General features: G+C 43.2%; 1 protein-coding gene across 2 annotated transcripts in view; it reads right to left on the reverse strand.

Moving 5' to 3' along the window:
- Positions 1-619: 619 nt before the first annotated feature.
- LOC146204725 (copper-transporting ATPase 2-like) overlaps positions 620-27,996 on the reverse strand; it is a 77,381-nt gene continuing 50,004 nt past the window's right edge. Inside the window, exons 17-21 of one of the 2 annotated variants that reach the window (XM_084589442.1) lie at positions 25,052-25,194; positions 21,830-22,033; positions 15,700-15,817; positions 7,904-8,006; positions 620-1,305 (exon numbers count right to left, since the gene is read on the reverse strand). In XM_084589442.1, coding sequence (XP_084445568.1) covers positions 1,071-1,305; positions 7,904-8,006; positions 15,700-15,817; positions 21,830-22,033; positions 25,052-25,194 — 803 coding nt within the window. In that variant the 3' untranslated portion in view covers positions 620-1,070. Of the gene's footprint in view, positions 1,306-7,903; positions 8,007-15,699; positions 15,818-16,252; positions 16,596-21,829; positions 22,034-25,051; positions 25,195-27,996 lie in introns of those variants that run through there. The other variant, XM_084589443.1, reaches the window with a different exon arrangement.

The following is a 27,996-nucleotide window of genomic DNA, read 5'->3' on the forward strand; positions in this document are numbered from 1 at the left end:
CGGCAGGGTCCGTATTCAGAGTTTGTAAGTTCAGAAGTGTCGCTATCTCCCTGACCTTGAGTCATCTGATCCATGAAAGCACTACAGCCAAATGTCACTACCACTTCAGGTTCCAGTGTTGTTTCCACCAATCAGATGACTTCAGGTCAGGGAGATGACACTTCTGAAAATGAAGTAAACCCTGAATATGGACCTGGGGCCATGATATGTACTGATGTCTGGGGTGCTGTGTTTTGTAATGAAGCTTGCTGTGTAATAAGCACTTGTACCCTTAACGAGCCTCTTTTCTTTTGAAGTGAGAGTGCAGGCCACGTGGTGAATGCTGGCTGTGCTCTGAGCTTGCTCTGAGGCAAACCGGCATTATGCGCGCGGAGGTTTCACCTAACCCCACATGTTTTAGCAGCAATAAATGTCATTCATGTTAGCATGTGTCACATTCCTTGCCTATTAAGAGCAAGGCCCTCTGTGTGTGGCCGGCTTACACTCTGCAGCATTAGCGACCATATTGCAGGGACATGTTTGGCCACCAGCATCAGGCAAGCGGGGAAACCATACTTGCTCCCCTGAGAGAAGCTATACCTCTTGGTTTCGAAGTGCGAGCAGTAAATAAGGCTGGTGGTACCGATACAATATATTGCGAAGCTTTTAAATAGCAACAATGCTATTTAACAAGTACATGCGCACACAGTACATAAGCCTATGCGATTGAAAGCCATTTTGCAGCCTTTACATTGTAAATTAAAAGCGACGCTCACTGCAAAAACCACAAAACCACAAAGCTATTTTGCAGCGAGTAAATAAGCTCAAGTATCCACGCAAGTGCAGCAAGAATACCAGAAAACTTTCAAATATTATGCAAATGACTAGGTGTTCTGTCCATCAGCACACTTTTTTGCAAAGGAATAAATACTTCAAAACTGGCACTTTGGTATCAAAATATACAATGTATAAGGGCACCCAAGAAATGCTTGCCCGTGCATAACAAGCTTTCCAAACATTGAAAATATAGTAAACATTATATTACCAAAAGTGAATTAAAAAAAAGAGCGGAAAGGTACACTTTCTGCAACTTAAAGTAGGTGCTGTATGTTCTCATTGCCTAGTGATTCATGTTCTCGCTGGATGCACACTTCTGGCAAAAATGAGTCTCTCAGAGGAAAACTATGGATGGAGGTATTCTTGGCCACTGCTGCAGTGAGATGCTTGGCACTGTCTGAAATGTCTTCAGCTTGGTTTATGTCCTTTTTTGGTGACCATTTTGGCTCACTCAGGCAAGCAGTTTTAGCCAGGACGGGCTTTTGATACCTGCACATAAAATACACAAAAAGCAAGGTGCATGATGCAGATTATGAAAGCACCAGAGATCAAGACAGTCACACAAGTTTGAACACATTAGTCCCCTTCTGTGCAATTATATAAGCAGTGTCTAAATTAGCAAAGTGACAGGAAGGACGCTCCAGAAAAACGAAGGATAAACGGCACTGCCACTAGCCTTCAATAAAAACACAATTCATATGTACATGTGGCAATTTAAAAATAAATTACACATGAGAAAGAGAAACCAATTGCCTAATATTGATGTAGAAAATGCACCATGTGGCATTTCTTTAACATTTAAACCTTTATGTAAGGAACCTCCATGCAAATAATTCCTCGATATTACGCAGTTTGCCAATTCCCCAACATTGCCCCTGTTGAATTGCGTGTATTTGAAAACTCTATGTAACAAACATGTTGTGGCGGTTGACCTTGATGTAACAAACTCTCGACGTTGACTATCTGTTAGCTAGTGCTGAATTACTGGAAGTTTGGCAGAACCTTTTTTAGGACCATAAAACATGTATTGACGTGAGAGAAACGTCTAATGATAGCAACGAGCGACCGCAGTTGATAAAATTAACATGCTATGTATCAGCGCCGATGGTGCATCTACAGGGCAAACGCAACAGTCTCCCTTGCTTTCGTTTTTGGAACTTGGCACTACAATACTTCACGCTTAAAAGCAGCAAAAATTTACAGAAAAGAAAAATAGACAGAATTCATTTTTATGTCCTACTCATGTGATGCTGACAGACGCTTTCCTGCTAAACTCAGCTCTCTGTGGTGGCACGTGCATGCACAGTGCGGAAACTACCTTTCTACTCTCCGCGCCAGCGCGTGCATCTGCTGGGATGCTACTATGCTCCCCCTCCTCTCTGTAGCAAGCGTAGTGGCGGAATACCTGTGGAACGGTGCAGCTGGTTGCTATGGATACGGCCCATGCGCAGTAGCGGCTTGTGCAATGCATGGTGACTTTGGCTTTACATGATGTAGTGAAGCCACAGGGAGGAAAGTGCGACCCACGTCAGTCCCGGCTCATTCGACGAACCTCTTTAGCCTTGGAGGCCGAGGTGTAAGCGCGAGGAGGAAAAGCCTACACTTCTTTTCTCTCGATCTATCTCTTTTCCGTCTCTTGTCTGTTCTTTATGAATTTTCGACTGCCGCGCCGCCGCCACCCCGCGACCATTGGATCGCGAGTCGTTGGTGTCATTTGAATGGTGTGTGTGTGTTTTGGGAGCTTCGCCAGCCGCTTTGCCGGTGTTGCTGTTGGTGTGCAGATTTTGGTCTCCGGTCACTTTATTGTGTTGTTCCTTCACGTGCTGGTAATTTCATCATGTCAGTGCAACCACACCTACAAGTGTTTGGTTTTGTGCCCTTGACACTCAAAATCTGTCCCTATCTCGTGAAGCGCCAGCCCGAGCCTTTTAAGATTCCTATGAGTCACTGAAGGGCAGCACTTAGCTTTGGACAGCACCACTTATGCATTGTTTCTTTTCAAAATTGTTCAAATATAACTTGGATCGACACACAGAATAGCCGGTACGTCTTTGAAGACAGTGGATGGCCGAGCACATGAAGACGAGTGCACACAGTGTCTGTTCGCCTGCACATGATGTATGTATTTTATGTATGCTGCGTTTTCATGAATGTCCCATTTTCAGAACAGAGATTCAGCTCACGTGCAAATTTTGAATAAAGGGCGTGCAAGGCATTCAGTTGTGTATTTAAGCACTCTCTTATTGCTTCAGTGAATGCTAGCTGTTCACGAGTGAGGTCGCATGCGAAAGAGCTCTCTCAAGTTTTAATGCACTTTTTTCCCCAATCTGCCATTGCTGCTGCCAGCAGATCATGCTGAACGTAGTGTTTGGCTGATGTGCACTCTCCAGAGATCGCACTCCGTGCACGCGTATGCCCACGAGCGAGCTGACTTCAATGCACTTCACCTACTTTGCCATTGCTGCTGCAAGCTGGTCATGCCAGATGCGACACTACGACCAGTTTCCAGCAGCAATGGCAAAGTAGGTGAAAAGGTGCATTAAACGTAGCTCGCTCGAGCACATACGCGCATACACCGTACAATCTCTGAAGACCACACAAACCCCCCCCCCCCCCCGCTTTTTAGAGCGCATTTAAAAGTGCCCGCTGTGTGAATTACCCTTCCCCCAGAGCCAAACGTGGTTCAGCCCATAGTTGGGCCTCTAAATGATAAACTGTAACTGAAGAAAAAATTGCCGCTAGCACTGTAATTCGTGGCCGCTGGAAGGTATAGGAAGTTTCCGCCCCATAGTGAAGCCTCCCCTTCAAAAGAACACGGGGGGCCCGCGAGCAGTATGTGTCTATCGTTGCCATGTGGCATCTGCCAGGCTCCCACGTGTTGGTAGCGGAAACAGTGGGCCATGCTGGCAACGCAAAGCAGAGTCGATTTCCTGGGGCAACAGCGGTGGGTGAGCGGGAACATGCGTGAAGGCACGCAAGTGCCTCTTTGCTTGGTAGCGGCGCAAACAATCTATGACCGCACGCGCTCTCCCCAAGACCAATTGACCAATTTTTCCTCCACCCTCCTTTCTCCACTCCCTCGTAGACACATCATGCGAGCCGCAGCGGAGGTGGAGGCTGTTGATGCAGTCGAGTTGTAAAACTGTTGTACGTTAAGGCAGCCTTTTTGCGTTTTCAGTTTTGTCTTGTATTATTCAGGGTGTCTAGCTAACTACTATTTCCAAAATCACTGACTTTTCCAGGTTTTCCCTGACTATTTCAGGTTAAATTCCCAGACGAGTGAAGAAGCTCAAAAACGTAGCTGCGGATGATAATAAGCACGGACGAATAAGTCCCCCAAAAATTCTCTTTATTAATCATATTCTCCAATTTACAGTAGTGAAAGGCTGTTATTAGTGTTAATGATGGGTAAAAACGTCGCACGTTTACTGAAAATTAAAAGCGCACTGACGCCAGCCTCAGCAGAGCTCTTTGATACTAAGAGTTTTGAAATTTCCTATAGACCCCATGTATCAAAAAACGGCGATTTTGATTGGTAAAAATTCGGGTGTATATAGGGTGCCTCGTCCAATCTCGAGGGAGAGCGTGCTGAGAGTGTCTATGTGCATAATAGTGGCGGCGCCTGCGGCCATTAAAGGAAACTGCATCGAAGTTGCGAACTTTCAGATTGTTGATAAATGCATAATCAGCTGCAAAATAAAATTATCTGAAGACATGCATAGCGAAAATTCTTAAATATAACAGCCGTAGAGTTCGGCTGAAAACGGCCAAAAATCGATTTTGAAAAAAAACAAAAAACAAAAACACTTTTTTCGGAATGTTTATTTTTTCGAGCACCTGCACTCAAATTATTAACACTGAATTCGGTCAGGAAATGCGATATAATCGGCTTTTAAAACGTCATGACAGCCACGAAATGCCCTGCGAAAAGAGAAATTTTGTTCAAAATTCCCCCCTGCGCGCCGCGGTCATTGCAGCCGGCAGATCATTGCTATCTTGGCTTGGTTTAAAACTTTTCTTTGTGCACAATTTGCGCTATGGTCTCTGATTAACTCTCCCGCAGCGCGCTTGGCAGGCGTGATCGGCACGTCATTGCTTTTTTCTTGCTGTTTTGCATTCGCCACTGTGGCCGCCACTTCATGGACGTCTACGTTTGCACTAGTGTTTCTCGATGCACAGCTTTGTGCAGTGTTTCCTTGCGATCGAGATGCGGGAAAATAGTAGATTATAACCGTGCTCACAACGAGCCTTTGAAAGCCGTAAGAAACGGTCGTGGAACAAAAACCTGAAGATGCCGGCCACAAGCGTGCCGTCGAGACCTGAGTTACAGCCGACAGACTTGTTAGATGTGCAGGGAACATCAACCATGCTGCCCGATGACGCCACTGTGGGTTCAAATTACAGAGTGAATTGCATCCCGGATCACGGTACACTGAGTTGATGCCACCGCCGCGTACTGCTCTACAGTAGAAGTCCATTCTGTTGGGTTAAGTCTGCGATCCATTGTGAGTTTCACGTCGGCGTTAGCGGGAATGCGATGCAGGTACCGAATTCATGATTGTGGACAAATGAGTGTTAAGCAATTTTATCGCGCACACGAAGCGCAGCATCTGCGGCGAGATTGTGAAGACATGAGTGGTCAACCGCTGGAGTGTCACAACGGACCTCAGCTGTAGCTCAGCTCGCCGGTCGCTTTCGCACTGGCCGCTGCCGGCGCAATTATTCCTGCTTTTTGTCACGTACTACTCTCACGCAGCACTTCCACATATTTTATTCAGTACCCAACTCACGTGCGTACTGCTTCTTCTATTGCGGCAGCTCAGCCATGCGCTGGCATCAATGTAATATATTGTGCCTCGTCTTGCTGCATAGCCGCAGTGGAGGCAGCGCGATCAGCACAAAAAAAAAAGAAGTCTGCATGAATAACATACTTGTTGTGCGCCAGCTTAAAATGAAAATGCACAGCAAAATATATCATGCCATTTTCCCTGACTTGGCAAAATTTTTTATGGTTTCCCTGACATTTCCCTGGCTTTTCCCCGTGCATTAAATTGCCCTGACAATTCCCGGTTTTCCAGGTTTTCCCAGTTGCTAGATACCCTGTTATTGCACTTTCAACATGGCTTCAGTTTTTCACCTTTCAGTATAGAATGCCATGTAATTTCTGTATTCTTCTAGCAGCGCGAGATACTCTTATTTATTTATTTATTCAATACTGCCGGCCACCTTTTGGTAGCCAAGACAGGAGTGGGTACATCACGTACGTTAACAAATTATGGTCCACCGAGAGAACAACAACAAAGCAAAGAAAAAGAAGAAAACACACACACACATTGGCACATAGTAAAGTTACTGCAGAGCAAATCAGTAAGAAACAAACAAGACACAAGTGCATTACATCCAAATCCAAAACAGAAGCGCGGCGTGATAAATCGAACCAGGCTTGTGCAATCAAGCCATCACGGGCACTCTGCCAAGTTCGCTTCTCGCCACCGCAGGATCTATCAAAAGTATAGTCAAAAGATAAACACGCCGCGACGTTATTGCTACGCAGCATCTTGGCGCATTACCAATAAGCTCTGAATGCGACAGCCGAAACGAAGGGACGCGCCACCGAACACTTTTTTTTTTTTTTAATTCTCAGGTGCAAAAGTGGAGGGTGGGTTCATTATGCGAGTGGGTTGATTATGCGACAAATACAGTATCACTTTGCCCGATCGCAAATGGCGTCTCAAGCCAATTTCTGTATATCAAATTATATATACCATTTCGCGGTCCCCTTCGAGTTCGATATATCCGGGTTCGATTGTACCTAACCCTTGGCATTTTTGTTTGAACCGTAAAAGCAGTGGCTAAATTTCCTTGGGCTTGCTGTTGAGTACTTGGGATGGGCATTTTATCACAACAGAAAAACAGATGTTTAGGCTGAGAATGGATTTTGAGGATGTAGGTATAAGTTAGTCAGTTCGATCTTCTAAGGCAGGTTCATTTGCCTCTACATAAAGGTTGGCTATTGGGGATGTTCTATAAGCACCGAATGGTAGCTGTAAACCAAGATGATGGACTGGATCTAATCATTTCAAGTGGGATGGTCTTGCTGAATCGTATACTATGTGGCCATAGCCTAACTTGAAGCGTACCAGAGAACAATAAATACGTAACAGGCATGCCCTATCGGATCCCTAGCGTTTTTGCAACAAACTTTTCAGTACATTAAGGGCTTGGGAAGCTTTCTTCTTTAGATTGTTTATGTGATAAAAAGTGACACCTAAATATTTACGTTTTTGCTTAACAGGTGATTACTGAGGAGGCATCGAGTAAAGAGGCCAAATTACAACACACTCATGATCCATGACAGCATTCAGTAAGCTCCTTTCATGCGAGCATTAGGTCAAACTGATATCACCTTTTTCTTTTTTTTTTTTTCACTAAATACAGCTCTTATGCAAAGAACTGCAAACAAGCTAATAATGAAAAAAATAAAGATTGTTACCATCAATACTAGATGATTCACTCCCCCTTATCTAACTGCATGCATCACACTTTAAAAGTAAAGTTAAATCTGGTTATAACGAAATTTTAAAATGTCAGCGATTTTTCAATACATCCCGGTTTTCGTTATAGCATGCAGTTTTTGCATTGAGACTAGAAAGAACAATGCATAATAAGAATTAATTTTAAAAAAGTTACCTTGAAAGTGCTCACAGCTAACCCTCATTACTTGAAGTTGTACAGGGTGTTTCAGGGAAGACTAGTAATTTTAATAAACAGTGGGTATAAAATAGAAAGAAAATATTTGCTGGTGCTCTGCCATGGTGGGCACAACACACTGCAAAGCTCCTCTAATTATCCAGCTAATTGAATAATTCCCACTAATTAACATTTTAATTATCGCTTGGGTGGTTAGCCCTAATGGGGAGTTCAAAGCCATCAACAAGACGATGCCATATAATTTTCTGAAACAAAGAAAAACACATTTTTTGATGTCCTGCAACACACGAAAATCTTCTTTTTTTTTTTTTTTTTTTTTTTTTTTTTTTTTTTTTTTTTTTTTGTTGGAGCAATGGAATGCAGAGGTCAAACTTACAAGTGCAACAGTAAAGATGATGTGACCACAGAAACAGAGGACAGGGCCATAGCAGCAGCTCCCATCCATGGCAACAGGGCAATGCCAAGTGGCATGAACACACCTTTCGAGATAAATAATAAATTTAGAGATTTTCAAGTGAAAAACAGATGCAAGGTGATACAAACACATTAAAGCATTTCTTTTTCTACCTTCAGCAAGTACCTTCAAGGGAACTGAATGCAACGCTGCAGCCAACGCTTATTCCCGCAGCTGCATGTGAACAAAATCAATCAACACAGAAGGAAGTGGCAACAGCAAAAGAATGGGCAGAAGTGACCTTTACACAAACCTCCAAGTGACGAATGGCAGCCTACTGATATTTCTTAAAAATTTTATGTACTATATATTCAGCCAGTACGACTCTCCAATGGAGCTGGAAGCTTGGAGATAAAAAAGAAAGTTTGAAATTGCTTTTTAAGCTTCACTATGTTATGTACAGCTTTGGCCAAAGTCGAAGTCAAAGGATTTTTGTTTCAGCCGTAAAATGGAGCCGTCATGCCATCATTAAAGGCCAAAGGGCATTTAAAATGTTAGGAAAGTTTTTCTTATCACAGAAACAAACTGTCTCACAGCATTTCACCGTCTTTAATGGTGCCGTGATGGCTTCATTTTGTTGCTGAGACGAAAATCTTCTGGCTTCAGGATTTTGATCCCGGTTGCACAGAATTATCAAAGTAGTGCCAGCAAATTTGCATCCCATCACATGGAAAGAATTACAGTTGAAAATCTAAGACGACTGTAAAATGTGGAAACCTGCTCATACTTTCCTACTAGCCAGAACAAAACATTAAGACCACAGAGCACCTGTGAAAGCAACTTACTGCGCTTTCAACTTTGACAGTTTTTTGCATTTAGCTTTATGAACAGAACAGTGTAACTTTTTCATTTGTGAAAATGTCCAGCTGAAAAAACAAAATTTCAACACGCCTCGTAACGAGTCACAATCACTGGCTCATGTAATGACTGTGTGCTGGCTACATCGGCACACGATTGGCCAATTGTGCGGCTAGTCAGATCAGTTCTAACGTCCAGCTTCTGCTGTCCTAACTGTGCAAAAGCAAAAACCTTGTTTGTGCTGGGCCCTATTAAATTGTCACATGACCCAAATGGAGCCAGGGATGCAGCACAGGGAATGCTTATGATGTTAACATCCCCTCTCCACCCTTTCCGCCATAAAATGGGGCAATGATTGGGAGTGGGTTGTTCCATCTGATTATTGGGGCCGTATCCAGCAGAGGTTCCTTTCGAGAACCGTTCTCTTTCACGATGACGTCAATTTGACGTCAGCAAGACAGCAAGTGCCACCTCATGGGGAGCACGAAAAAGGCAGCAGCCAGGCGCCAAATCGTAGGCGTGTCCGCCATGAGTATGTGGCATTTTCTGGGACCAAATATGTGTACCGAAGTGGTGTTGCACGAAATAAATCTAATAATTGCCATAGTAATTCAAACTAGTAAATAACAGACCGAAATATTGTTGGAAACTTCCCGTTAACAACTGCCGAGCAATTTTCTTTGCTCATGAGTACTTTTTCCACCGCTAAATGGTGCCGCACGCGTGGCGTCGGCGTCTGCTTCCTTGCACAGTGAGGTCTTTATAAGTTCTTCTTTCGCACAAAATGGCACATATCCTAAGAACTAGGTCTACACTGCCGATAATGATGCAGTTCGAATCACGCTAGCTCTATGACCGAGGGGTTGCTGCAGCCGTCTAGCTGCTTGATATGGGCACCACGCCGGCACGAACACCTGCCTACGCAGCGGGGCAGTGTCCTCAGCCTTATTGACTGCTCAAGCGTCATGAGTGTGAGTGAACTTTCCATGAATAGCTGTCAATGTAGGACGCAGCCGATGACACAGGAAATCCAACCGTACTCGATCCAGCCGGCCACCATCTGCTCCTTATCTGCTGATGTAGAAGGAAAAAAAAAAAAAACCCAGCCCACAACACTTACGGATGCAAATTATTTGTCTCTACCACTGTGGGATTCAAATGGTCATACAGCTGTTGACCGAGAGCTCCTGATCGCAAAGCAGCGATCGAAGAGCGTAGAGCACCTTTACTTCTGACGGTAGCCCGGCCTACCCCTTTGTCTTCACTTCCCTTCATGATTGGCACTGTCTTAGCCATATTAGCAGGAGTTGGCGGGTGAATTCTTTCTGTGATGTATTTTGATACATGTATTTTGAGATCTGTTACAGCCTGGCAAAGTGGGCATGGGGGCAGAGCTTGCAGCATGATGGTTTATGCTAATCCTCCTACAATGCAGGTTCTACTTGCGCTTTTCGCGTTTTGGCCGTCAGCATCATCCTGAGGCTCGACACATGTTAGAAGCATCACCAAAGACGAAAGTGATACGGTGGCCTTCTTCAGCCCAGTTCCTGCCGTGATGCCCGCCTACGATCTACCAGCCGCATCAACCATGCCATCATCTTCGACAGCCGATACAAGTGGACTGCCTGTCTGTTTCACCTTCAGTGGGCACAGGGGCAGAGCTTGTGGCATGATGTTTTACGCTCATCCTCCTACAATGCAGGTGTGTGCAACCTTTCCATTATTTACAAAGAAATGCGACGACCCCTTCCTTTTACTGTTCCCGTGCCCACAGGTGTTCTGTGAACCAATTTGCGAGTGCTTCTCTGTAGCGCTGTTATTGCTCTGCTCCGAGGACATTGAGTCCAACCCTGGCCCTAATACGCGATCCGAATCACTTATGGAAATCGACTCATTGCCGGACGATCCTGCTGAGCAAATTAACACTCTTTTTCGTTTACTGAAAGATGTTCACTCTCGCTCACTGCAAACTTCGAAAAGTCACGTTGAATTGGCGGCTGATATCAAATCTATCAAGAATAGTCAAAAGAACATGGAAACTAAAATCGCCAGTATTCACAAAAGAATAGACGACTTAAAGAAAAAACCAAAGTGTTCGAGCAGTACGACGCCGATTTTTCCGCTATTCAGTCTTCTGTACATGAAATGTCAACGCAAAATAACCAATGTCAATCCCGGCTCGATGAACTAGAAGAATCTTGGCAGGAAACTGAAGCAAAAATAACATCGCTTCTAAACTCGTCATTATCCACATTTTCAGCAGACTCAACTGATAGCGCGCATCGCATAGGTTCCTTTGCGCCTAATAAGTGTCGTCCGATCATTGTTAGGTTCGGCAACTACAAAATAAAATAAAAGATACTTGCTGTGCGTAGTGATTTCAAAGACAAGGACATTGGTGTTAGTGAAGACTTCTCGGCCTCTACCCGTCTCGCTCGTAAAAAATTAATCGAATTTGGCAACAGTCTGGATGGGTCTCCCAAGTTTAAATTACGTTACAACAAAATGCTTCTAAACCACAAGTGCTACATTTACGATCCCATTTCTTGCAGTGTTAAGAAAAAAAAGTCAAGCGATAGCAACGTTAATACCGATGCTACCTTGTTTAACGAAGCCGCAACATAGGAGAGAGTGAAGGGTAGTAGCCATTTAAGAGTAGCTCCCGTTTCTGTTCCTTTTACTAATATTAGAAGCGTCGTTAATAAATCTGATTCCTTATCATCAGCAGTCGACTCTAGTTCTTCAAACATAACCGTTTTGACTGAGACATGGCTTTCTGCACATATACAAGATTTTGAAATTTTCGAAAATGCGCGTGACTTCACAATTTACCGTTGTGATCGAAATGGCCACCGCAGAGGGGGCGTTCTTGTTGCTATTTCAAGCGACATTCCCTCATTCCGCATCCAAATAGACACTAATCAAGAAATAGTCTGGTCACTAGTAACCCTAGGTCATGTGAAAGTGATATTTGGTGCATGTTATCGCTCCCCTTCATATCCCTCTACATTTAATAACGACTTTCATGACGCTATCAACGTGGCTTATGCATTATATCCTTCGTCCCCCCTATTCTTGCTTGGTGATTTTAATTTTCTAAATATTACTTGGAACGATCCTTTTCCTAGCTTATCCTTTTCAGCCCAAGCCAAAGAATTTCTAGACGTTTGTTCTATTTTCTCCCTAACACAATTGGTATCGTGTCCCACAAGAGTCACCGACCATGTTGCAAACACCCTGGATTTGATTCTAACTACCTGGCCTAACCTTGCTGTTGATATTATATTTCTACCCGGTATAAGTGATCATTCATTGCTAAACTTCAGTCTCAGCCTGGATTGCCCTAAGCCGAACAAAAAAAGCAAATTGATTTTCGATTACAAAAAAGCCAACTTTGAAGCTATCAATAGAGAATTATCGGCCTTTCTGGACAATTTTTTGATTAACTTTCACGACAGTACTGTTCAGACAAACTGGGATAGTTGCTTGGCGGGCTAGTTGGTTCATATCTAACTTGTATTACAGCGCAAACCACAAGAAGGGACGACGACAGACAGAGTGAAAAGAGCGCTCTTTTCACTCTGTCTGTCGTCGTCCCTTCTTGTGGTTCGCGCTGTAATACAAGTTAAACTGGGATAGTTTTGCAGCCAAAGTAAAAGATTTAACTGAAAGATACGTTCCAAACCGCACCATCATTTCAAATAATCACGCCCCGTGGTACGGCGGTCATATCAGACGCCTTTCTAACCGAAAGAAACGCTTCTATCGTGCAGCTAAAACATCGCCTACTAATTCACGTTGGACGGCATATAAACTAGCCTCTTCAGAGTACATCTCCGCCCTAAAAAGCGCTAAGCGTAATTTTCTTTCTAATACTTTGCCTTCCATGTTGAAAACTAACGTCCGTAAAGTTAACCCTTCCTCTGAAAACTTAATTACATTACAGAACTCGTCTGGCCGGCAGGTTTCCAACACCCAATGTGCATCTTTCTTAAATGATATATTTTTTTTTAATTTTTCAAGCACTCCTAGTTCTCACTTTCCTGAATCACAGAACTATAACTACCCGACCATGTTCCCAATTTTGGTAGACGTAGCTGGTGTTGTAAAACTTATTGAAAATCTCGACTATCATGCTTCTCCCGGTTTCGATTCTATCAACGCTAAATTTTTGAAAAACACTTCCACTTACATTTCCATCATACTAACAAAGATTTTTCAACAGTCTCTTGACACATGTACATTACCTACGCAATGGAAGATTGGGAAGGTGGTTCCTCTTCATAAGCCGGGAAGCAAAAACATTGCCAACAATTATCGCCCCATCTTTCTAACAAGCACATGCTGTAAGTTACTCAAGCACATAATCTTTAGAGCAGTGACAGTATTTCTTGAATCAAACTCGTTCTATACAATGGCACAACATGGTTTCCGTAAGTCGTACTCATGTGAGACTCAGCTCTTATCTTTCACCCATAAACTGCACCACATTCTAGATCGATCCTCATTTGCTGATTGCATATTTTTAGATTTTTCTAGGGCTTTCGACAAGGTTTGTCATAACCTGTTGTTTCACAAACTTCGTCATCTTAACATTGAGCCGAATGTTTTAAAATGGATTGAATGCTTTCTTACTAACCGCTCACAATTCGTATCAGTTAACGGTCATAACCCTTCGCTTTCTGATGTGAACTCCGGTGTACCTCAAGGATCCGTACTGGGACCTTTACTCTTTTTAATTTACATCAACGACCTACCCTCTAAGATAACTTCTAATATGCACCTCTTTGCCGATGATTGCGTTATTTTCCGCGAAATCAAAAACCCAGATGATATTAACTGTCTTCAAACTGATCTCACTGCGATTGCTACCTGGTGTGAAAAATGGTTAATACAACTTAATATTAGTAAATGTAAATGCATGCGTGTAACAAAGATTTCTAATGACCCGCATGTTTACTATTTGAATAACGTTCCTTTGGAATCAACAAACTCATATAAGTACCTGGGCATAATTATTTCATCTAACCTTACGTGGACAACCCATTATGAATATGTAGTTAACAACGCTAACCGCATGCTTGGTTACTTACGCCGTACCTTTCCACAGCTTCATCGTCATTAAAGTTATTGCTATATAAAACATTAATACGCCCTAAATTAGAGTAAGCATCATCTGTATTGTATCCAGGTTATGAAAAACTAATCGTCGCTATAGAACTTGTTCAAAATAACTCCGTCCGTTTCATTTATTCTAATTACAGCCGAACCGAAAGTATTACAGCCATGAAGTCCGACCTTCAACTTCCATCATTAAGATCACGTCGCAAAATATCTCGCTTAGTCCTGTTCCACAAGCTCTATCATCATCCTAGCCTGAGTGACGAATTCTTTTTTCAACCTCACTATGTATCCCATCGCATTGACCACCATCATAAAATCGGCCCCGATAAATGTAATACACACGCTTTCTTACAGTCATTCATACCCTGAACATCGACTGAATGGAACCACCTTCCCGCAGATATTGTTTCCATCTATGATAACTCAAATTTTCGTGCTGCTTTAGCAGCTAAATATTGTATACTGACAGGATTTTTTGCACTGCTTCTTATTGTATATAATTTTTTGTATTTATTGTTGTATTTTAGATATCCTTGTAAACGATACGGTTATGCTTATTTTGTTTTGTTGTTAACCCACTCCCCTCTTCAATGCCTTTACGGGCCCTGAGGATATTGTAAATAAATAAATAAATAAAATAAAAACCTAGTCACTCCTAGTGCATTAATTTGGCAGCCTAAAGTGTTGCTGCAAATCCTCCTCAGATATGTAGTAGATGCCTTCTCGTTTTTATTTATTTTTGTTTTTTGCTGCGTGTGTTGACTAAGGCTGCAAAGTTCAGCAAAAAAAAAATACCACGGACGGATTCATGCGACGGCGGCGTGAGCCACCGCTAGGGTAAGGTCATGAGAATGTAAACGTGGCACCATGTTTATAAATAGCAAGCGCAGATCGGTTCCCTCTGGAAGTGAACTAACTCGCCGAGGTTCCTGCCTCAGCCGGCAACACGGTTCCTTTCGAAGCGGTGGCCACGCCCCGTGACGTAGACGAAAAATGCGGAGCCACCTCCGGAAGTTTTGCCTCATGCCGGACATGATGACAGGCAGCCAATTAAGAACGACAAAAGGAACCAGTTCCCGAATGAAACCATCGCTGGATATGGCCCTTGTAAGCAATCAGTTAATGCACACCACGTACCATGGTGATCACATAATTTTGGATACTCCAAAATGCATTATAAAATAAATTGGATCTTTTTCCTTGTCTTTTTAGAGCAGAGCTGAAATGAGAGCAAAAACAACAACTGAAAAGAAAAAAAAAAAAGAAAAACTGAGGAGAAAACATAGTTACTTGAGTTAGAACAGCTGAAAGGTCTGGTAATTAAAATATCTGCTGCCTTATAACTACAATAAGATAAACACAGCCAGTAAAACACATTTTTAAGCAACAGAAGTTGCATTAAAATTCTTCAATATTCAATAAAATGATTATAGCAGCACAACGGTTTGCATTCCGTACCGTTTCAGCTTATTCATTCTTTAACATGCACCATGCTATATGTTATACCAATTTTTATTGTGCCTTTAAACTACCGCTTGTAAATAGTGATGCACATATTTTGTACAAACTGGACAGCACAATGAAATAGTACAATTCTGATGGAAAGCGAATTCGGCCACTGTCTACAATTACTCCTCAAGAAGTTTTTCTTAACAACTTCCTATATGCCTTGAGACAATATAACATCATCAAAAAAAGAAAGCCACATCTTGACGTGTGTGTAATGTTGAAATACCATTTACAGCAAGATAACAGCGACAAGAGTAACATAACGGAAATGCATGTGCTACTCTCACCTGCTGCAAGAGGAATGCCCACAAAGTTGTAGATGCTGGCCAGGAAAAAGTTGATTCGAATTCTCCGCACAGTTTTCCTTGAGAGGTCCACGGCAGCTACTACATCATAAAGGTTGTTCTGAAATCAAATATTAATTTTTTCGCCATAATGGAAAAGGCTTGAAAACAAACACTCTTGAAAGCACAGAACACATTCAGCAGATACTCTTGATATTACATAGCCATGCTCACCAAATAATTATGTTGGTGCTTTTAGAATGGTTTTCACCAAGCACAACTGTTACAGCAAGTATGCAAATTAAATGTGAGCAGCGGGAGCATGCGGGCATCTAAAATTTTTTATATTAAAGCATCAAAATAACTAAGAAAGGAGAGTGCTCCTAAAATCATATTCTATGTGTGGCTCACACACATAACTACATCCTGTTAGTACTTGTGAAGTAAATACTAGCAAGATCTCAATAATATGAACTCGTTAATTCAAACCATCCATAATTTGCTACCGTGAAAGATGAATGCGAGTGGGCCAAAATCGCCACTAACCCAATCTTTTCAAGGTGTGAAATGGTTAACCCTTCAGCTTGCAAATTGTATACTGAGGGGGTGGGGTAGGGGAATAACCACAAGGACAATGTCAACAACTTTTCTATATTTCTCATATTTTTGATGTCAATGATTTCACACATAGGCAATGACGTATTCATCAAACTGTCGTTTCACTGAGCCAATACAGCTCAGACCCCGACGCCATTCATGTCTCTGTCCTTGGCAACGTCTGTTAGAGTATTGGTGGTGAAGTCGGAAGACTTTACAGGGCAGTGAGTAGGGATCCTTCACACTTGGCTGACCAGGCAGGCAGGTCGGTGTTGGCTCCAAGGAGCTTTGCATATGAAGCACTGAAAATAGGAACACAGACATAGGAAGCTTTGAAGCTTGTTAACTAAAGTCAGTTGAGCAAACTCCTCCACAGCACGAAGCTTAGCCAGGCCAGGAAAACATTTTCCTTAGACACAATTTGGCACAGGATGGTCAACTTGTGGGCTCTGAAGCGGTCTTCTTGAGATTCAACTGAACACAAACATCAGTCAGGCAAGTCAAAACCTGTTGTAAGTGCATGACAAAATTGGAAGAAAAGATATAATGGTGTCACCCAAGAAGCAGAGGCAATTCTGCAACTCTAGCTAGTTTAAATGTTATCCATCATCCTTTCGAATGTGGCAGGCATGTTGCACAGGCCAAACGACATAATTGTGAATTCATAAGGGCCGTCGAGGGTAACAAATCCCATCTTCTCTCAATCATAGGTGGCCATCGGCACTTGATGGTAGTTGAAACCTAATTCCAGGGATGTAAAGTACTCTGTACTTTGGAGGCAATCAAGAGCACCATCAATGTGTGGCAGAAAATAATCATCCTTGTGCATATTCCTGTTGAAGTGGCAGTAATCGATGAAAAATTTTATAGACCAACACCGTGTTTACGAACAAAGGGGGCGCTCGCGTCGTCGCAGCCGACTGGGGATGAAAAATAGGGTAAGCGTCCATATATATCCATAGATATACATGGAATAGAAATATTCCAGAGCAGTTTTCTCATTTCACGGGGCACCTGTGAAGTCGTTATTTGGTACAAAGCAACTATGAACATCCTAGAACAGATAGTCAAATAATGAAACCTCATTGCCGAGGAAAAGTATTTTTAAAATACTGAGAAACATGTGGGGGTGCGAGTTGGGAGGGCAACTCGTAGAAACACATGTAGACACAACTTACCGCAACATTTTTATCGCTTTGCAGAGCTTCAGAAGTGGTGGCCGGTCCTTAAACGTTGACTAGCACTTTGAAGAAGTGTGTGATAAAGTATGGTGCGTCATTACTGAGGCAGTCTACTTTTAAAACTCCCCGAATAACCTGTGTTATGAATCCAGACACCACCAAACAAAAGGCAAGCTGGGTGTAGCGAATCGCGCAGTTTTGCTTACAGTCTGATATGCTGCCGCATAAGGTAAATAAGCTTGATAATACTGTCGCTCCAGAGATACGTCCTGGACAGAATGACATTTAAAAAGCAGTTGTAAAACGCCATACGACAATATGGACCGAACAAGATTCGCGTATTGCAGCAGACGACGGCGCAGCTGGCGATACCCACCGCGGCCGCCTCCAGCTCCGGAGCGTCTGCTAGCGACAGCGCCGGTAGTGCATGGTCGTCTCCAACTGTGCGTGGTCAGTTTATCATGCTGTGAACGGTCCCACAAGTCGTCAGACTTGCATTACTTGCAAGAAAATGTAGTGTGTCATGCAATATGACGTCGGGGCGTCGTACAAGACGTTCACCAAAAAATGAGAAGGGTTCAACACTGCTGAACCGAGCAAAATGTTGCGGTAAGTTGTGTTTACATATATTTCTATGGATCGACCTCTCAACTCGCACCCCCATACGTTTCACGGTGTTTTAAAGATACTTCGCCTCGGTAATAAAATTTCATACTTTCATGATCTGTTCTAGGATGTTCATGGTTGCTCTGTGCTAAATCACGACATCATATGTGCCCTGTGAAATGAGAAAACTGCTTTGAAATCTTTTAGCTCCATGTATTCCTATGGAAGCTAACACTACTTTTGACCCCCAGTCGGCCCAGCCTGGCGACAGAAGTGCCACCGCATCGTGCTTACGTCACAGATCGGTGTTGGTCTATAGACTCTCCTTTCTTTTTCATGATTACCCATGAATGCCACTATGTTACAGAATGTCTTCCACTTGTTCACTTAACATGTAATGCTCAACTGCAGACACTTGATATGTCTGCTGCTGAATGGGCAGATGAGACCCAGTGTCAATGCAATAAGTGACGGTTCGCGTCCAGCCCAAATGAGTTTGGCCAGTATCGAAGGCAATGTCTGTCATGAATAACTGAAATCACAGCCCCTGTGTTGACAAGTGTACGTACAAGCCGGGCATTGGCAGTGTCCTACATGACATTCGTAGGTAAAAGATGAGGGCCTGAACTTTTCGAACAGGATGCACTTCCTATCTCAGAAATTGCAGAACTTAGTTTCCCTTGTCATCGGTGGCAGGTCGACGTTGCATAGGTGACAGTGAGTGGTGGCGCAAGAAAGAGAAATGCCAAGAAGCAAAAGGACACAGAGCGGTAGCGCACGCATTCAGTAGTGAGGCTAGAGGTGCAGAACAGAGCAGCTGTGGTAGGTTTGCTGAAGGAACAGTGTCATGGGTAGCGGCCATGCGACGACAACACAGGCGGGCCATGTGCCCGAGGAAACCACAAGACAGGTAGGCTGAAAGATTGTCTGATGTGTGCCAAGGGTTGCACAGTGCCAGAGGTGGCGATGAAGGAAGAATCAGAGGCACTCGTGGAGCCGTCCTGGTCACAAGTTGGGCTGACACGGTAAAATGTCGGAGGCATGAACCGTGTGGCCATTTTGGCCCATGTCAAGAATGCTGCAACCGGGGTAGGGTAGCTATATGCCAAAACTCTAGCATACATCAAGGCAGCAGCTGATGAAGTGGGATAGGGAGTGGGAAGAGCTTCAGCAACCATTTCTCAGATCGCCCATTGCAATGGCAGCACAAAAGGAGAGGCTGCACAGGTACTGTGGGGCACCAGAGAAAGCCGATGGGTAACTTCCTTCCAAATGAACTGCTTGATTTAGGTCAGCAGTGGCTGGTGAGAGTAGAGTGAGAGGTCAGGGCTGCAAGAGGCTCCGGCAACGAGAGCAGAAAACAACTGATATGATGTCTCTTGTAGAGTTCGGCGTTACTTTGGACGATGTCAACAACCCTTGCTGAACTAAAGGCCAATAGCATCTGAAATGCACTGCCTTCAATGCATTTAAGAATGTGATTGCTGTTGGTGTGCTCATTCATAGCAGCATCCACACGCTTGAAGAGGTCAACCACATCTTCAAAGTAGCTGGTGAAGTCCTCATCAGGTATCTGCACATGACCACAGAGGCGTTGCTCTGCATGCAGCTTGTGCACCAAGGGCTGACAGAAGACATTGGTGAAGCTTACTCTGAAGGCTGACTACATTTCAATGTCTGCCCCGTGGTTCCAGAACCAGAGGTTCATAACATCCATAAGATAGAAAAATATTCTAGAGGGCGCTTTGGACCCTTAAAATGCGATGAGGCAAAAGCCATTATAGCATGGTAGATCATAGCCCTCCATTACCGCACCTCTATCTCCCTCTCTACTTTCCCTCCCACCTTCCTCTCTTCTTTCAAGGCGTGGTACATGTGTTCGCGGAGAATTCTGACAGATACTGCACCTTTTCTATCCTGTAAGCCAATTTCAAAAGCCGCTGATGCCTGCTGTACTAATGCCTCCTGGACATCTGGGTCTGCTTCTGTTTGCTGTGTGGTGCGGCATTCGAGGCAATGCCAAATGAAAGGCGCCGCAAGGATGCATGGATCGGACGCCCGGCGGTGTCACCTACGTATATGCATGAATCGCCTGGTGACGTCATGACCTGTCGTGACAGTACATCGCGCGCCCCTTGTTGAACACAACCAGCATTTCATTGAAGGCAACAAAGTTCACTGGCGTTCTATAATTCGTTTACAGGAAAAGAAAGGCGCAGTATCTGTCCCTCGTAGAATCTTTCTATCATCCTCATGGTAGACAAGAGGAATTATGAAGAGCGTTTCACGATCTGGGGTGTGGCGCAGTTGGTAAACCGCTGGGCTAGAGATCCAAGGGATGGAGGTTTGGTTCCCAGTGGAGACAAGGTTTATTAATTTTTTAACTCTCACTCTCGAAAGCGTGACACCTCTGCTGGCAACCTTCTGTCAGCAACGATGAGGCATTAAAGGCTTTCCTTAACATGACATTGTTGAGTTTCAGGCTGCCATCACACTTACTATGGGTGCTCACGTGCTCATACGGGGCCAATCATTTCTCAACACGGTGATCTCTGATACAACTCAAAACAGCATGAGCCAGCTAGCGCAAACCTCAAGTGCTGACAACAGGCAGTAGCCGTGCGGCAGGAGAGTGCGGTGTCACCTACGTATATGCATGAATCGCCTGGTGACGTCATGACCTGTCGTGACAGTACATTGCGCGCCCCTTGTTGAACACAACCAGCATTTCATTGAAGGCATCTAAGTTCACTGGCGTTCTATAATTTGTTTACAGGAAAAGAAAGGCGCAGTATCTGTCCCTCGTGGAATCTTTCTATCATCCTCATGGTAGACAAGGGGAATTATGAAGAGCGTTTCACGATCTGGGGTGTGGCGCAGTTGGTAAACCGCTGGGCTGGAGATCCAAGGGATGGAGGTTTGGTTCCCAGTGGAGACAAGGTTTATTAATTTTTTAACTCTCACTCTCGAAAGCGTGACACCTCTGCTGACAACCTTCTGTCAGCAACGACGAGGCATTAAAGGCTTTCCTTAACATGACATTGTTGAGTTTCAGGCTGCCATTCCACTTACTGGGTGCTCACGTGCTCGTACGGGGCCAATCATTTCTCAACACGGTGATCTCTGATACAACTCAAAACAGCATGAGCCAGCTAGCGCAAACCTCAAGTGCTGACAACAGGCAGTAGCCGTGCGGCAGGAGAGTGGGGTTGAAATCGGTTGGCATGGTGGTGGTTGAAAGCATATGGCTGCAAAGCTCCAGGGAATGAGAAAGGTGAAACACCCACCAATCATGATGGGACCAGTGCTCAGGTAAAGGAACTTAATGCAGTCAGAGCTAAGAGGCGCTTAACCATGACAATGGTCACTCGATAACACCAGGCACATCCGCCATGATCCACAATGCATGCACGCACGCATGCACACACACACACGCACACACACACTACAATTTTTTATCTATTCCTGCAAAGTATTGCCTTTACTGATTTAAGATAAAATACTGAAAGAAACGAAGGCCTTATCTAAACAAGACAAAAGGCGAATAAGACAAGAAAAGTAAAAAGAAAATGTGCACACTGTACTGTACAAGAAATGCAGCAATGGGCTTCATAATGCCTAACCTCATAATTGCCTACCCTGAGTAACAAAAAACTGAGTTCTTAAAAAAAATAATGGAAGCATATCATTGTGGTGTTAACAACTATAAAAACAATCTCCACATCACATGATCCTGACACATTTCTCACCCGAATCAAAACCACATCTGCAGCTTCAATTGCCACATCTGTGCCATCCGAGAGAGCAATGCCAACATCAGCTCGTACTAGGGCAGGTGAGTCATTGATTCCATCTCCAACCATGGCCACTTTGAAGCCTCTGCTCTGAAGCTCCTGAATTTTTTCAGCCTTGTGAGTAGGCAAAACTTGGGCAAATACTTCATCAATGCCAACCTGCAACAAGTAGAAGCAGCTTTGATGCTTGCTACTGCTTCAAAAAAAAATAACAGATGGCTTGTATTAGCCAAAATGACAGTAAAAATGAAACAAACATTTCGTTAACACTTGCTTTTTAGAGGAAACAAATGAGTTAAAACTGTACTGGCTACAACATGTGCAAAATGGTTAATGAAATTTTGTCTATGCATGCAATTACCTAAATAAAATTAGGTTTTATGATACCGCTAAAAGTTTTCAATTTACATAAAAATCTCCCTAGCTTCGACTACTTCTCTGTGTGCAAAAATTTTAGCAACTTTTTTTTCTTTGTCAGTGTAGTATTCAGAAAGGCCTAATGTACACAAAGAAGCCATTTCCTTATCTCTGTGCCCTCAATATACAGTCGAACCCGGTTATATCGAACCCGGCTATATCGAATTTTGGTTATATCGAACTCACGGAATATCCCCTTGAAAATCCCATGTAAAAGTATAGGAAAGCCACGTCATATATCGAACTTAATTTCACCGGTCGTTCGATACATCGAACTCCGCACCACGCACTGGAAGGTGTACCTTCCCCAAAGATGATCGCATCACCCTTGGCCGTTTGCCGTGTGCCGTTTTCAAGCCACGTGCGGAAGGAATGAGAGGGGACAGTTCTGGACAGCGCCGTGCCCATTCCCCAAAGGTGCGCGCATCTGCAGTTATCGTTTTCCGCGCGCCAACAGATGATGTTTGCAAGCCATATGGGTGGGTGTGCCCATCCTTTCGCCAAGCTATCTCTCTCCTTCAGCACACGCTGCGCATGCGCCAAGCCAGCTCAGCCCGTTTCAGACAGGTGTCGACGCCACTTTCTCCAGCGTGTGTTGCGAACCCTCTGCGCGCGGCGGCTGAGGTGGCTATGGTGCCTGCGGACGTTAAAAAGCGGCAGCTCTGTATGTTCTTTTTTTTTTTTTTTGCGAGTCATCCTTTCTTATCGTTGTGCTGTTCGAACATTAAAAAGCGGCAGGTTTTTTTTTCTTTTTTTTTTTTTTTTCGGGAGTCGTTTATCCTTGCATGTATGAATCAACGAAAGCACGCGGTCAGCTGCTGCGATCATGACGCCCGCCCCAAGCGCGGCGTGATAAATCGAACCAGACTTGTACGTGCAATCAAGCCATCACGGGCACTCTGCCAAGTTCGCTCCCCGCCACCGCAGCAGCTATCAAAAGATAAACGCGCCCCGACGTTATCGCTGCGCAGCATCTTGGTACGCTGCCAAGAAATGAGCTGTGGATGAGATGACCAAAACGGAGTGCGACATGCAAGCGAAAAACCTCACGATTTCTGCCGCGGCAACACAGAAACCTTGTTTAGAACTGCCGTGGTGGCGAGGGATTTTTTAATCTGTCGCTGCCGTTCGTCGCTGAGGTCGCTCAATCGCTTGCATGTGAGCGAGCTGGCCTTAACGCTTTTTTTCTTTTTCAAATTCTCCGTGCAAAAGTGCACGGTGGGTTCATTATGCGAGTGGGTTGATTACGCGACAAATACGGTATCGTTTTTTTGGCATCGTAAGTGCCGTCACAAGCCGATTTTTGTATGTCGAATTATCGATATATCGAACTATTTCGCGATCCCCTTCGAGTTCGATATATCTGGGTTCGACTGTACAGCCAAATAAACAAAGAAACTTTACTAGCATGCTGATGTGATATCCAAATTCAGACAGAGAGTGAAGCACTAAAATAATGAAGCAATGCAAAAAAGAAAAAAAAAGAAAAACATCGGACAGCTTTACTGGCCTCCTCAACTTCCCAAGCACCATTTGCGTGAGAAACTAGAATTATTTAAGGATCACAAAGGGCTGGGTGACATGCATTACTCAAACCATTAAGGCTTAAAATGGTACAAAAATGTTACTGCTATGACTGTTTTACTAAGTGACTATCACCCAGGTCAACTATCAGAAGTCAAGAAAAACACACTGACACACAAACCCCAAGATTTTAGCAAGTTGGACCAGTGCAGCTGCAGTTCTTTAAATATTAGCTTAGCATATTCAACACCTCACTGCACTTTTGCAGTTAGGTGTTGAATCTCCTTACTAGCAACGACTAGGTATTCTGAGAATGTCAAACTCCTAGGATTGCCCAAGATGAATTAAACAATGCATTCACTCTCATACACAACCAAATCAGTGCCGAAGCTGAATAAGCAGCAGCCAAACAACTGGACTGGAAGTCAACAACAACGTTGACAAGAAGATAAGCCTATAGTGCTAGCATATCAAACAGCATATTTTGTAGCTTACCACGACATCTGTGCAGTTCACCATTTTGTTTAAGTCATAGTATGATTAAGGTGTGCTGCATTATGCATGTGAGTAAAGCGCATAAAAGGCGCATGAATTCACCATCAATAGCCCACCACAAATTACTTGTTGAAATTATTTTGTCATTGCCAGACTACCGCCAATAGAAATACAATAAATTACATATCTGAAGGTTTCATTCTATGGAACCGAGATTTTCAGTATGGAATTCATTTTGAAGTTTTGTTTTTTGCAAGCTGCCACTTATAATACCCACAACATCGACCACAGCAACGAACATGTTTTTAGTAGTATCCTACGCATGCACCAAGCCTCCTATCCACCATTTTCGCTGGGCATGTCTGCTGAAAATGGCAGACGAGTTCGCTACACCTATTCTTGCACGAAAATCGCTCGAGTAATCAACTATGTGATGAAGTGAGAACTGGTTCAGTACACCCCGCATTTTTGAGTCAAGGATTAAGCACAGCATTGACAGTAGGTGTGTCCACAGATGATTAACTCATGCCTTTCTGCTATGGCTAAAGAAAGTCATCACTGATCTCAACTATTCCCCAAAAGTGAGCGCACTCTGCCACCATAAGGAAAGTTTCACAAAAAGGATGGGAGGGAGCACAGGCAGTTTTGCCTGGCGGCTGCTGGAGATGTGCACAACTGGAAAAAGATCTATTACAATAGCAACCAGTCACAGCTACAAAAGGAGGAGAAAACCATACTCACCTGCTGAGCAATGGCCGATGCAGTCTGTGTGTTGTCTCCAGTCAGGAGAACGACCTTAAAGCCCATCCCTTTCAATTCATTTACTGTGGCTTTAGACTCAGGCTTCAGTGTGTCTGACACAGCAAGTACCCCTACCAGGACACCTAGAAAAAGAGAAGCACAAAAAGTGGCACACACTAATGTCACTGCAGCATAAAGAAACTAGATTAACATGCTTCATTAGCCTGCACACCTTAAGAGCATGAGACACACAGGCAGTTAAAAAAGAAAAGCTAAAGCGAGGAACTTCATGGTGAGTTGTATGCAACAATGTGAAGCTTCTCCAATACTGTAAATTGCAAATTAAACTGCTATGTAGCTAAAGCAATGAAAAACAGTTAGGAAACCCAAAGGCTACAGTATATGCTATTATGTACCTGACCACAAAAGGTGAGGCTAAATTAGAAATGAACACTGAAAGCATTACCTAAGCCAATACAAAAAAAAAAAGAAAAGAAAAGGAAGGCACTTGCACCAGGACCTTGTCAAACATATTTGATAGAACACTGGCTTCATGCAATCTCAAAACAACAATGATTAAGGAAAGCCTGACAGCCATATATGTGTTCACACAATGCAAAAAAAAAGGGATATCAGCCCTATTAAAGATGCTAATGGATACAATCTTTGATTAGCTGAGCAATCATAACAATCTGGTCAGTGTCAATTCCAGTGTCAGTTCCAGTGTCAACAAGACCAACCATTTTTGATAGATCATAGTAAGTCATGCCTTCTCCTACCGCCCCTTCTTCTGCTCTCCAACCTAGTAGCCTTCATGCTGCTCTGTATACATGCAGTAAGAGAGAAATAATCTACAATAGCTAGTGCCATTCCATAAAAAATGACCTAAAATTTTTCTTCTTTCTTTCCGTGCCCATTCATGAACAAAACCACTACAGCAGTTAGAAGGATCCTAATTCTTATTTCTTTTACCTTTATGAACACTAAAATTTCGTAGCAGGCAAGCTGGTCAATTTTAAACCAGATATGTTTAAGAATGAAAACAGCACTATTTGCACGTGATTGAACTTCAAAACTAGCTTCTTTTTTGCTTGTTCTAATGTTGTCAGCAGCTTCTGTGTGACCCGAAATAAGGGAACTATTTCTTATTTCCATCCATGCAAGCACAGCCTAGAAAGAACAGTCACATTCTGTGATGTACATTTTCCTCTTTGAAGGCTGTAGAAACAAACTACAGTTTTAAGTGCAAGCAGTAAAGTACGGCTCTATAAACACCAAAAGTGCCTTTTTACATGTGTCAAACATGAAGAATTAGAACCCAACTGCATGAGAGAGGAACAAGCCCCCACCCACATCCAACCGAAATACTATCTCAAATCCATTGCAAAATAAAAACCATTTTCTTTATTACCTCCACACTGAATTTCTTTATTCATCATCAGCAGTAATTCATAGTACCCAAACTGTCTTCAATAAATATGATTTCTTTTACCTTTTAAAAACCATTTCTTCTACTTTTCACATGTAGCCCTGCCTTAATCTGGCTTCACTTTCCCTATTCCCACACACAACCTGGAGTGCCTGGCTGCGCTCAGAGAAGCTGGTCATTCAACCAGACCTGACCGTGCAGGTGAACTGCTTTCTGCGGTCTCAACCTGTCCCTACTCTAAGCTTTTATTCTGAATGACTAACTGAACTTGACTGAACTCAGCAGTTCAACTGCATCAACAATATGAAATAATTAGAAGTTAACCGCACAACTGTTTCAAGGCCAGAAATGAACTCGATTCTATCACAGGTTTCATGAAAGGTTTGCTGGTTATGAGTCGGGTTTATCCAGAGGTGTTGCATTTCCTGCTGAGAGGTTTAGGCAAATGGTAGCAGTCTCGTGGACCCACACAAGGTGTACCATGACCGCTCAAAAGAAATTCAGATGACCAGAATGCCACAAAAAGAGAAGAAACGTGATGCATCGGTATTTGAACATGCACAATGCTTGCTCTAGTGGAAGCATGTACTTGATACGGCAAACATGCAACTTCACCTATTTTATAAGTTCGAACAAAGATAAGTTCAAAAGCTCCTGTAATCCTGTTTACGAATACAAAAAAAAGAGTTAAAAAGAGGGAAGGGAGTGAGTGATGCAAAGATGGCAATGCTGCACAAGTGGAAACAGTGGAATAACATTGTTTTTCAATGTGTGCGTACATGTTTTGAGTTTAATGCTTCACTAAGAAAGATGCATCACACAAAATATAATGCTCTCAGTTCTAACTTCAACAACAGTTATTTTTGGTTTAAGATGTATCATGCAGAAGTCTTTTTTTGTAGCATTTTACATCTGGTGCAGTGGCAAGATAGAGATTAAAAAATTTTCATGACATATTACAACTCTGTGTAATGACAATCGTTTTAAAATAAAATGGTACTGAGTAACACTGAAACCAAAACCAGCAACAATTACTGTTAAGGATGCACCTAGAGAAAAAATTTGAAGGACCCTTTAATGTTCCCCTTTAAGCGAATGACACGGCACCGTTAATGGTTCTAGTCAATGGCTTCTCTTGCGGATCATTGTTTGCTTACACTCACCTATCATTGACATGCACTTCACTACTAGCTTAATTGCCACTCCCCTAATCAGCGCCCTTCTAATCTCACACATACGCATTAGCGCAGAGTCGTAAGCAGTCATATTATGTAAAAATCCATACAGTACAGGTATAAAAGTACAGGTATAAACCCCTGCTTTAACCAAGCCATATGACTTGCCTTCGTAGCCTAACGATAACATTTCTAACTGGGGATTCAAGGGTCCCAGGTTAGATTCCAGCCTCACCCCCTGTCAATTTTCTTTTCAGTGCAATTCATTTACTTTTCAATTTTCCCACTCCTCATGTGGCATCAAACATTTCTGACCAATCCAGATTTTTTTGACACACTTG

Source organism: Amblyomma maculatum, chromosome 1 (assembly GCF_055883805.1).
Source record: "Amblyomma maculatum isolate TAMU_Amacu chromosome 1, ASM5588380v1, whole genome shotgun sequence".
NCBI lineage: Eukaryota > Metazoa > Arthropoda > Arachnida > Ixodida > Ixodidae > Amblyomma > Amblyomma maculatum.